The sequence below is a fragment of the Juglans regia genome, chromosome 10 (assembly GCF_001411555.2).
Source record: "Juglans regia cultivar Chandler chromosome 10, Walnut 2.0, whole genome shotgun sequence".
Lineage (NCBI taxonomy): Eukaryota > Viridiplantae > Streptophyta > Magnoliopsida > Fagales > Juglandaceae > Juglans > Juglans regia.
In genome coordinates, this window is record NC_049910.1 from 35,259,064 (window position 1) to 35,271,367 (window position 12,304).

Sequence of the window (12,304 nt, forward strand, 5' to 3'; positions counted from 1 at the left end):
TGAGAAGGAAACCAGTTTTTTCTGAAAAGCCTGCAAACTGATCGAGGAGGTGAGTTTACATCCCAGGAATTTGTAAACTTTTGTGACGTAAATGGCATACGACGACAGCTAACAGCTGCATATACACCACAACAGAATGGTGCTGTTGAAAGCAAGAATAGACCTATCATGAATATGGTTCGAAGTATGCTGGCAGCAAAGAAAATTTCCAAGACTTTTTGGCCTGAAGCAGTAAATTGGACAGTGCATGTTCTGAAAAGAAGTCCAACTTTAACAGTTCAAAACAATACTCCAGAAGAAGCTTGGGGTAAATTTTAAGGCTTCAGTTGATTATTTTAGAGTTTTTGGATACATTTCTCATGTTCATATTCCCTGACAATAAGAGAACTAAGCTGGATGACAAGAGTTTCAGTTGTGTTTTGTTGGGAGTTAGTGAAGAATCAAAGGCTTATAGACTTTATGATCCAGTTTTGCAAAAGATTATTATCAGTAGAGATGTTGTATTCGAAGAAGACAAGCATTGGGATTGGGATAAGAAGTATGAAGCAAGAATTATATGTGATTTGGAATGGGGTGATTCTGAAGAAGAAGCAACTGTAAATGAAGAAGAAAATGAATCAAATGTTGATGCTGATGTAGAAGAAAATGTAGTAGTAAATGAAGATGATGGTGCTGCTAAAACAAATTCTCAAATTGCAACAAGAAATCACAGACAACCTGTCTGGATGAGAAATTATGAAACTAGAGAAGGTTTTTCCAAGGAAGAAAATTAAGTTCAACTTGCCATGTTTGCAGTTGCTAATCCTATTTATTTTGAAGAAGCAGTTAAAAGTGAGAAATGGAGGACAGCTATGGATGTGGAAATAGAAGCAATAAAAAAAAAATAGTACTTGGGAATTAACAGAATTACCTAAGGGAGGAAAGACAATTGGAGTAAAGTGGGTTTATAAGACCAAGCTAAATGAAAATGGAGAAATAGAAAAGCACAAAGCCCGGCTTGTAGCGAAAGGTTACACACAGCAATATGGGGTGGACTATACTGAAGTTTTTACACCTGTGGCACGTATGGAGACAATTCGTTTGATGATTGCACTTGCAGCTCAAAGAGAGTGGTCCATTTATCAATTGGATGTGAAATCTGCATTCTTACATGGTGAGTTGAATGAAGTCGTCTTTGTAGAGCAGCCTTGTGGTTATGTGCAAAAAGGAAATGAGCAAAAAGTTTACAAGTTAAAGAAGGCACTATATGGGCTTAAGCAAGCACCCCATGCTTGATACAGTCGCATAGAAGCATATTTCATGAAGGAAGTGTTTGAAAAGTGTGACTACGAGCATACTTTATTCATCAAGACTAACAAGGAAGATAAAGTTTTGATCGTAAGTGTGTATGTTGATGATCTAATCTTTACTAGAAATGATGAATCAATGTTTACAAAATTTAAACATTCAATGAAGCATGAGTTTGATATGACTAGTCTTGGTAAGATGAGATACTTCCTTGGTCTTGAAGTTTTGCGGTATTTTTGTTAACCAAAAGAAATATGCCTCTGAGGTACTACACAAGTTTGGAATGGATAAAAGTAATTCTGTTTTTAATCCCATTGTTCCTAGTTGCAAGGTTGTGAATGATGAAGGAGGAGTTAAAGTGGACAAGACTTACTATAAGCAGATTGTAGGAAGTCTCATGTACCTCATAGCCACTCGACCAGATTTAATGTTTGTCGTAAGCATCATTAGTAGGTATATGGAGAATCTTACTGAACTACATCCACAAGTAACAAAAAGTGTGTTGCGTTATTTAAAAGGAACAACTGATTTTGGGATTTTTTATAGAAAGGGAGGAGATGGTGAACTTGTTGCTTACACTGATAGTGACTATGCTGGTGATTTAGAAGATAGAAAGAGTACATCAGGCTATGTTTTTCTATTAAGTTCAGGGACAATTTCTTGGTCATCAAAAAAACAACCAGTGGTGAGTCTATCTACCACAGAGGCAGAGTTCATTGTTGCAACTTCATGTGCATGTTAGGCAGTATGGCTAAAAAGAGTTTTGGGAAAACTGGATCAAAATCAAAGCAAGTCATGTGTAATTCAATGTGATAGTAGCTCTGCAATCAAGCTTTCAAAGAATCCTGTGATGCATGGTCGAAGCAAGCACATAGATGTTCGTTTTCATTTTCTTTGAGATCTTACAAAGGATGGTATTGTGGAGTTGGTGCACTGTGATACACAAGATCAATTGGCTGATAAAATGACTAAGCCACTCAAGCTAAACACCTTTGCCAAGTTGAGAGAACAATTGGGAGCCTGTTCTGAAAATGATGTAAACTAAAGCTCAAAGCATTCAGTTTAAGGGAGGAAATGTTAGTTTTTATGTTTAACTTAGTGGTCAAATGGTTAGTTATCACCACATCTATGATGTCCTTTTATTTTGGTATCTATTAATTATTGATTTAGTCTTACTGCCACGATATGGCAGTTGTAAAACGTGGGCTATGTTTATGTTTATTTCAGTTTCCTTTGTAAGGCTATTTAATAGCCAAAGTCAGTTCTTCAATGCAGTAGTGTGTGCGATTTCCTCCATCTCCTCTATTTTATCTCTTCAATCTATATTTCTTAACAGATTTGACACATTTTTAAATAACTTTAAATGACTAATTTAATGAACAATCATTCAAAAGATATCGCATGTATATATATGCAATTAGAGATGAATAACAACATTTTTCGATGGGTAGCAAAGAAACAAGCTGTAAACACATATAAAACACAAGGCAGTTTTACTACAACAGCACATGAGAAGGTAGTTTTATACATTCGGTTTCTTCAAAGAAAACTTTTGCTGAATTAGAGGGATAATCCCGAATCCTCATCCTCTTCAAGAGTAGATGTGTAAATGGTATAGAAAGACCAGATGAGACCAAACACACCAAGCAGGATCCAGCCTAGAAGGTTGTTGCTCAGACCAAAGGGAAGACCTGTCCCCTCAGTGCTCAGTCTCTCGTCCACCAGAGCCATGGCCGCAGGGCTTGACATGGCTGCTGCGCAGGCTGCCGCCATCATTGACGCACCCATCCCCATCTTTGATCCACTTTCCTGCATTATTCTAGGCTTCCCCTCCATGGAACATCTCACTCTCCCGCCCATCTTCGCCATTGCTGGCAACGCTGGAACCATTTACATGCAATTTTTTTTTTGGAAAAGTTATGAACAGAATCATATTTCTTTGCACTTTGCACTTAGCACTTAGCATAACCATTAATTCTAGTACTTAAACCGAATGTTTTTCTTCTTTGTAATGACAATTGAAAGGATACTCAAATATTTGTAATTTTCCTCTCTCAGTCCATCTCCCTACTTCGATAAGCAAAAGATTTGATGAACTCATATGGACTAACCTAATGAATCTGCAAGATTGTTGATTGAAAAGCATGGAATGTTCTTATAATCAGGAAAGAAAATTAAAGTAATTTAAATGTTTTCACTCCCCAAAAAAGAGCAAGAAATCGACTAAATTAAGTGAGAACTTATATCTTACCAAGAACAGGTGAGGATTGAACCCCTGCCAATGGCTTGTATACGAGATCCGTGCGGGTTACTGAGGAAGTGGGAGTAACAGAAGTGATGGTTGCCATTTCTATTCAATATTTCCTAGGAAATGGATCGGAAAATTAAATTCAATGATATTATTGGTCCCAAGTCTAGTGTTGCAGTGCACCCACAGAAACTTGGATAGATAAGTACGTAGGCTCTCAGATATCCCCCTATCCGCTGAAACCCAACCAATTTTTTCCACGTGTCACACAAATCCTTGACAACGCTCTCGAAAGCCCAAAATTTGTCCTGTTTTTGAAAGAAAAATTAAAGAATTAGCTTTCAAAATTTCCGGAAAATACAGACTTTAATTAGCCGTTATACACAACTCTGCTGATGAATCACGCAGGGTCTGCTTTTTATCATTAGTTTTCTTTTCTGATTGCTCTTGGACTATGAGGCCATGAGGGTGTCCCATTGGAAGGGGAGATACCAGAATTTGGAATCGTCTACCTGAACATGGCAAGAACGGCTGAAATGGGTCTGTGACATGAGATCAAATGCCGGTGAACCGCAAATACTCCATGTGAAATAATATTTATAGTCGTGAAATGCATAAATACCGTGCAATCTCTTTAAAAAAAATGAATAAATACGAGATCCACATGAAAAAAAAAATTAATTTTTAATAATAGACCTCACTATTCTTCAAAACGATTATACGATACTTGCATACTCTACAACTATATATAACATTCTTCGTATAGCTTCATTAAGTGGAAAACACAGCTCACTTGCGTACAAAAAGACAAGATAATAGTTGGCACAACATTTTGACTCATGAGACTTTTTAACCGACGAGTGAACTTGTTCTCAAAGGCAGAAAGAGCATTCATTAAGCTTGTATGGAGGATGCATAATTACTGAATAAATGAAAAGATACAAAAGCAAATCTGTGTATTGGAAGTGTAAGGTGCTTGCATGGAATCAAGTGGAGATTCTCAATTATGTACATGCAAGAAGTAACCATAAGTGGAGTATCTCAACTACAAGAAGGGACTCTTATTTCATTCCAGATATTGCTATTAATTGATTCATAACTTCTAGAAGACGGCGGCCCGAAAATTTTGGCAAATAATTGAGCTTAACTTTACAAGAAGAATTTCTATAAGAAAAAGAAAGAATAGAGGGAACTAGTATAGATTCTAGAACAAGAAGCAACTAATTATGTGGGCATGAGTCAGTGTATACCACCAGTCATGTGTAGTATTTTGCCTAGGCATGGATATTGCACTGTTGCAAATAAGGCTGATCATACTGTAAATATTGGCTCCAATAACCCTTATACCTCCCAATCGCAATGTCCAACCATGGCTTCATAACTCCATCGTAGTGTATCACTGCTGCCTGCTCGATGTCACCTCGTCTGACAGCTGAGTCATAACCCAGCCCTAAGACATGCCATCGCCTGTCCAAAGCCATTGTCTTATTATAGAAAGTAATCCAACCTAAGGGCAGACTCCCAGCCTTCCACAATGGCCTCTTATAACCCTGCAAACCATCACCCAGTGAAAACAAGTCTTAGAATAAGCTTCATATATACATGAATGGAATGGAGGTGCATTGTATACAGTAACCCTCGTATTATTGATTATTATTATTATACATAGGAAAATTATTAGATGTCAAGATACAATAAATTCATATTCTTTACCTAAATTAAAAAAAATCAATTTACAAGACATTCCATATAAAAATAAGGTTATATTGACATTTTTCAAGTCTCATTAACCTCTCACAAAAGAGGAATGATACAAATTACATGACCTAAGTCATAAAAGAGTTCTAATTTACATTTCCATAGAGAAGGTCTGATTTTTTTGTCATAACTTTCCATATAACTTGTACAAGTGAACAAGAAAGCTGAGGCCCCCACCAATATTTGAAGTAATGTAGAGCATATATTTAAGGAAGGGATAAAAAGAAAAGTATCATTCAAAGCAAAAACTTGGTTGATAACCATCGTGTGAAAATATATTATTTCCTAGGTTTTTCGTTAATTCATACAAATTTTAATAAAGTAAATACACGCATAATATATTTCTTACAACTAATAGTCCTATATGAAACTTTCTGAAACAAATGAAGCTTGCTCCTCAAAAAAATCATATATAATAAGAATTATGCATATAAGCAATTTATTTAGCGACTATCTGGAAAGCTTGCCACAGAACAAATTCATGAAAGGGAAAAAAAAAAAAAAAAAACAGTACACAGGCCAGAGGAAAATCTCCATAAGAAAGAAGATACATCAGCGAATGCCATAAATAAATACATAGAAAACAGACATGATCATAACTGAAGAAGACTTGGCAATTGTGGATGTGTTCCAAGTGACAACAGAGAGAACATAAAATCCACAATATATAAGCATGAAAGAAAATGCAAGGAAAAGTGTAAAACCTTTACCAATTTCAAGTATTTATGGTAGACAGCAGTTAAATTTTGTCGTCTCCATTCTCGTAGATCAAACAAATTCATCCCAAATGCCCATGTACATGCATTGACATAAAACCTCTTTGCAACAAGTGGATCTGAAAAATTGATGAGCATATCCATCCGACGGAGTAGAGCTTCACTTACATGACAAGTTTCAACTGCTCCATTTACCTTACCCTTCATATCAACACTCCATAGTTCAGTTAGATCCCTTTGCACCACCACATCATGGTCGAAAAGCACAATCTTATGCAGTGCTGGAAAGACATCTGGAAGATAGAAACGGAGGTGGTTCAGTTCAGAAGTATATCTTGGGTCACTAGCACTTTGCTTCGTCAATGTCATATGATACTTGGTGGAGAACCATTCAAAATCATTCATGCTCTGGATCTGGATAGTGGCTTTGCCAGGAGGATTCAATAAGAACCACATCGAGATTGCTGGGAGATTGAGAGAATCAGTAACCACATGGAAAACAATTTTCTCCGATTCCTGTAAATTGTTCAGCACAAATGAAATTCAGATTTTCTGAAAGCTATTAAAAACTGACCCATCTCATGACAGCCAGTTTGAATAACCACCTGTGCAGGTATCCATAGGAGCTAATCACAGAAATGGAGTGCATACACATGCGATAGAACCATAGAGTCTGGTATCAAAGTAGCTAGATGTTGAATTACAATCCCCGGAGTTTGATATGAAAGTGGTGAAAGATTAAATGATAACCAATGCTACCCCCCCCCCCCCCAAACAAAAAAAAAAGTTTGCTTGAACCATAAAAAAAAAAAGGAATGAATGGTTCGGGGATCAACCAAAGATAGACAGTAACTGTAAGCTCTATTGTGTCTGTCTGTTTAGGGTAAGGGGATACTCATTCCCATTACAGTTAATTGGCCATCCCAAAAAATAAGTCCTATGTAGATCTAAACACTGGGGAGTACTATGTTATTGTTCATGCTGGAACGAATTTGCGAGTGAAAAACCAAATATTGCTGTTACACTCAACAGGGATTGCCTAACTTCACTTGCCTCGCCATTTATTCTTCACTACTTTTTATTTTTTATTTCTCTTCCTTTTCTTCTTTTCTTGCCACTCCCTTTTTTGGTCCTTTGGATCTTCATTTGACATGCAGCATGAGCCATGCAAAACTGAAACTGAGAATCAAGGCAGGCTGCAGCAGGAAGAGGTTGGATATGCACCATATAGTTAAGAAAGCGACATAATCGATTATAGGTCCAACATTGGATAGACACAAATTTGTCTAATTCAGGTCAGGTGAGGGTTGGGAGATTTTTAACTGTCATACATGGCAGCTTATATTCAAATTCACAGTCTGACTATATTGGAATATGTGCAAGGCACATTAATCGAGCACATTAATCACTGATGTGCGCAAGTGTCCAATCTGAAAATTTGATAACTTATACTCTATTTTTGCTTTCTTTCAGCAATGCCACAAATTATTGACAGATAAATCAAAACCAACAAAATCATAGTGCAGAAAAAGCTGAGGCTGTGTACCATGGCAGTGGAGATAGTGGAGTTCACAACAACTGCACAAGCCAGAACATTGTCAGAGAAAACAGCATAATGATGTAGCTCTGTATCTTGCAACCGTTTTTGGTTGGGGAACTGCCTCTCCTCAGGCTGCAGGGCAAAGTATTCCGCAGTCAGCCGCATAGAGAGGCAATGAAGGCCTTTTGGAGTTGTCCTTGCAGCCAGGTGAATAAGATACGTCGCTTGATTCTTCTGAGACTGAACCAGCTCTTCAGCATTTAGAGTCATAGCACGGAGTTTAGTCACCATAGCAGCACAGTCGGGGAAAACATGGCTAGCTTTCGATAATGAAGCCTCCATGTATCTCATTTTCTGCAAAGAACTGCAAATTTCACTGGTTTTAGATAAAATAAAAAATAAAATAAACTTATTTAAACCCTTTCTGCTTAAATGTTTGTCATAAGTTCTAGATAAAACAAACAATCACTACATGCTTATTTACTTATCCAAAAAAAGAAAACTGATCAGAATTTCAAATTCCACTTCCGTATCCAGTTAAGTCAAATATGTTCGTACGCTAAAAGTGACGGATAAAAATCACTGGTTTTATACCTCCTCGAAAATTTTGAATCCTTGGTCGCTTGACCAACTGCTCGTTCCACCTCTCTAATCCGCTGTTTCAATTCTTTAACTAAGTGGGAGTTGGTGCCTGGTGGTGCAAAATTCAAGTATGCTTTGGCTCTAATCACTTGATCTCTCATCTCTGTTACCATCTCATTCATCCCTTTCCGTGACTGAGATTGTATGTTATGATCATGCCAGACTCTTGTTTGATTAGATTGCCCATCTTTCATCTCTTTAATCTCCTTACTGATCATTCTCCGATATCGAGAGGATGCATTTTGATCATGTTCAACCGTAGTTTGATTAGAATGCTCCTGCAACCAAACCTTAATTAAGAACAGAGGTAAAGTGTACTGCTACTTTTCTATTCAACTCGAAGACTATGAACAGAGACCCATCCTTGAATATACGAAAGTATATTACATCACACAAATAAATATTTCGACAATTGAACTTACAATTACTTCCTTGATCCCCATTTTTGTGATACTATATCTTGTTTCAATGATTCCTAGTTCAATCCCCGCAGCAAAAGCTTTGACACATTAACTAAATGAACAACCAAAAATGTGCTCGAATGTATCAGCATGAAAATCTTCATTGCTAAACAATCCATCTTAGGGCCGAAGACTAGTGGTCCCAGTACATTATACCTTCAAATATCACATCAACGCAGCTACTTGAACTAATAAATTATAAAGGAAATTAGGGGAACATAAATCCTTACAAAATAATCAAAAAATCGATGTAACCCATGATTACTTGAATAAGAACATTCCCATCGAATCCCAAAATTGTGAGGTCTTAATGAATTATCTAGTACATGGAGTCAAGATCCAAATTCGTCTCAAGTGATTTAACCTCTTATGTGCATCAGGGGTAGAATTGCATTGTCAAGCAAGCAGTGTCACAAAAACAGTAAATCTGGCAAAATTAAGATTGACAAGGCTAATTCAAATAGACGAGAGGCAAAATAGCTCTAGAGCAGGAAATAAAACCCTTTAACTAAAGAGAACAATGTGAACTGAAATTTTGAGTTGATCATACTGATTTAGCTAAAAAAAGGTTACTCATAATGCTCAGCAACTCAAAAGATTATAGGTTTTCAAGCTTTAACATGCTCTTCTACAGAAAACACAGGAGGGTAATCAAAGGCAGCCTTATCCCTACTGTCTTGTATCAGCCAAAGAAATCTGAATTGCAGTTCTGTCCTACCAAAAGCCACATTATATACTAAATCATAAGTCAGCTCATCCTTTTTCTTTGCCTCAACACGTCCTTGGCATTATCCTTGTCCTTGCAGCACTCTTCACATAAATGATATCACCCCCCCACCTTGACCAATTTGGGACTTGAACTTCAGTCAGCAAAACCTAGATTGTTCTTTTTTCAAGTCATCAATATATAACACCAATGCCTAATCCAGGATATGGAACATTATAAAATTGGCATCATATGGAGCACAACAAAAGGATGACCTTAGTTTATAGAAAAGAAAAATTCTTTCCACTATTTTTTTTTTTAATTGGCACCGAGTATCTTAAAACAAACTCCCAACTAATCCTGAGGCACCACAGGCACTCGGCAAAGCAAAGAGTTTCCCGCAAGTGCACATCGGGTAGTTCAATAGAAAGCTCCCCTAGTCTTATGACCCCTAAAAATTGTTTGCACCCAAGGGGATTCGAATCTTAGACCTGGAGGGAGCATACCACCAAGACCAAGGCCCTTTCTACTATCTTTTTCTTTAATAGGTAATTGAAAACTTTATTAAATAATGTAAAGGTATGGCTAAGATTGTATACATATATCTGTACCTTATTATATAGTGTACTACTGTACTAGTAATAGCTCTATACCAATCATCACCTTTCTATAAGGTAAAATTCCTAAAAAATGATCTTTGAAACTAATAGCAAGGTCAATTATCCATGTACAAGGATATAGGTGCCAATGCAATAGTCTTTAAAGTATGATCATGATCAAAATCACATTTTCCTCTAAAATAAGATAAACTACTTGTATGAATATATACCTTTTGAACCTCTGTGGTTGACGCTTTGTTCTGCTGAAATTTTTTAGCTTCTTTTCTTTCCAATAGGGTAGTCCGGTCTCCAGCATTTCCAGAAACCTGACTATCGGGATCCTCAATAGAACCATAATTTGCGCCAGAACCCAAGTACCTATCTTCATAAACAACTTGTTTTGGCTCTTTCAAGTCTTCGCCCGATTCCTAAACAAAAAATACAGACCCAGATTCATATACATAAATATTAACAAAAAAAATAAGCTATAATATCAACGAATAATATTGCTTTCAATCACCTGCTCGACTGCATTAAGCCACGAAGCAGCATCTGCCTTATATTTCTGCACCAAACAAATAAATTCCATCTTCAATCTCCATTTTAAAACACAACATCCACACTCCATTAGGTTGGTTAAGAAAGACTCTTAACAGAAAACAAATGAATTAATAAAAATATAAAAATAAACTAAAATTATAAACCTTACATATATAATAGAAGTTCGTTTTTTCAAGTGATAAGTTCATAATTTTAGACTCCGAAGAACGTGAAACCTCCACTTTAGTGATCATAAGAATGCTTTCAATTTTCTTGTACAAAACTAAGAAAACACCAAATCACGAAATTCCAATGTTTTCACTTTCTTTCCTTTTCCTCGTTTTCTCAGCAACCAAATAGTGCATAATGAACACGAAACTTAGGAAAAAAAAAGTGGGGATTAAGAGAAGCAATATCCGTACAATATTCGATAAGTCCTCAACCAATTCTTCCCCTCCTGCAAAATGAATAGAATAAAATAAAATCACAGATGCAGAGTCAATCACCATATGCATGTAAGTTCTCCAAATCAAATCAAGTATAATCACACACGCATAGACATAATTCAGTATATAATGCGTTTATATACGTATAGTGAATGAAAACACGCGATACCAATATGAGAGATATGTTTGAGCCTGTGGGAGAAAAAAATGATGGGAGCGAAAACGGTAACATAGAGAAGAGAGAGGATGAGAATCCTCTGGCATGGACGAATCAGCTTCATCAATGAGACCCGTAGACGACGAAAGTGTCTCCAAGTATACTTCTCCAAACGCACATTTCAGGCATTCAATATCACACTGGATTCCTCGCTTCAACCACAAGGAACAGAGTGCGAGACCAAAAAAAAAAAGGAAAGGGAAAGAAAAAAAAAACAATCTAGGGTTTCATATATTCTCTTTTCGTGTACTTCGAGTTAGAGTTTCAGAGGGATAAAGAGATGCAGAGCAATGAGAGCATGGCAGCTTCGACCATGTTCGGGTCCTCGAGGGATAACAAAAATAAATTAAAAATTTTATATGATTTAATCATATAATACGTCATCTATATTTTATAATAAAAATAAATTTATAAAATAAAGTGATATGATAAATTAAAAAAACTCATTTTACTATTATATAGATATGATATTATCTTAAAGAGCAATATTACATATAGTTATGGAATATGTAAACGTCATGTAATCGTTTTGAAAAAGAATAGAGTCTACTATTAAAAAATTAATTTCTTTTTATATAAATCTCATATTTATTTATTTTTTTCAAAATAACTGCACGACGCTTACATACTATAACTATAAATATCATTTCTCTATCTCAAATCGAATCACATTAATTTATAATATTGCTTTTATAGAATTTCTATGAAGATCTGCCTGTCCTCTTATTTTATTCGAGATAAAGATAAGTTTGTAAATATATGTATGAATTTAATTAATTGTACAGGGGCATTAAAGTGCTAAAAACCCTCAATCCGGGTCGAAAAGTCACACATAACAGATCTCTAGGACCCGAGAAAGGTACTGCATGTGCCATGAATCTTGGAAAAAGTAATTTATCTCAATTAAGTATTAATAAAAATATTATATTAATGTAAAGGAGTAATAATTCTTTACTAATGTTACTACTATATATATATTTATATATATGTATATAAATGTGACCCAAACACCTATAATATTAATGATTCATCTTGCTAAAAAAGGAAAAACAATTCGATTAGTCGTGAACGAAATATTGCTTTTAATATATATATATATATATATGTAAGTAGGTTTGAATTAATATATATAGCTAATTTTTAT

General features: G+C 35.7%; 2 protein-coding genes across 2 annotated transcripts; both read right to left on the reverse strand.

Moving 5' to 3' along the window:
* Window positions 1-2,663: 2,663 nt before the first annotated feature.
* Window positions 2,664-3,921, reverse strand: LOC108984854 (photosystem II reaction center W protein, chloroplastic-like). Its single transcript, XM_018956931.2, has 2 exons — window positions 3,539-3,921; window positions 2,664-3,167 (listed from the first exon to the last, which is right to left on the reverse strand). The coding sequence occupies exons 1-2, from the start codon at window positions 3,633-3,635 to the stop codon at window positions 2,848-2,850; spliced, it is 417 nt and encodes a 138-aa protein (XP_018812476.1). The 5' UTR covers window positions 3,636-3,921; the 3' UTR covers window positions 2,664-2,847.
* A 462-nt stretch (window positions 3,922-4,383) lies between these two features.
* Window positions 4,384-11,224, reverse strand: LOC108984855 (probable galacturonosyltransferase 6). The gene is made up of 8 exons (XM_018956934.2): window positions 11,113-11,224; window positions 10,920-10,954; window positions 10,478-10,522; window positions 10,188-10,385; window positions 8,144-8,469; window positions 7,556-7,913; window positions 6,004-6,525; window positions 4,384-5,085 (listed from the first exon to the last, which is right to left on the reverse strand). Exons 1-8 carry the CDS (start codon window positions 11,222-11,224, stop codon window positions 4,810-4,812), a joined length of 1,872 nt encoding a protein of 623 aa, XP_018812479.1. The 3' UTR covers window positions 4,384-4,809.
* Window positions 11,225-12,304: the final 1,080 nt, after the last annotated feature.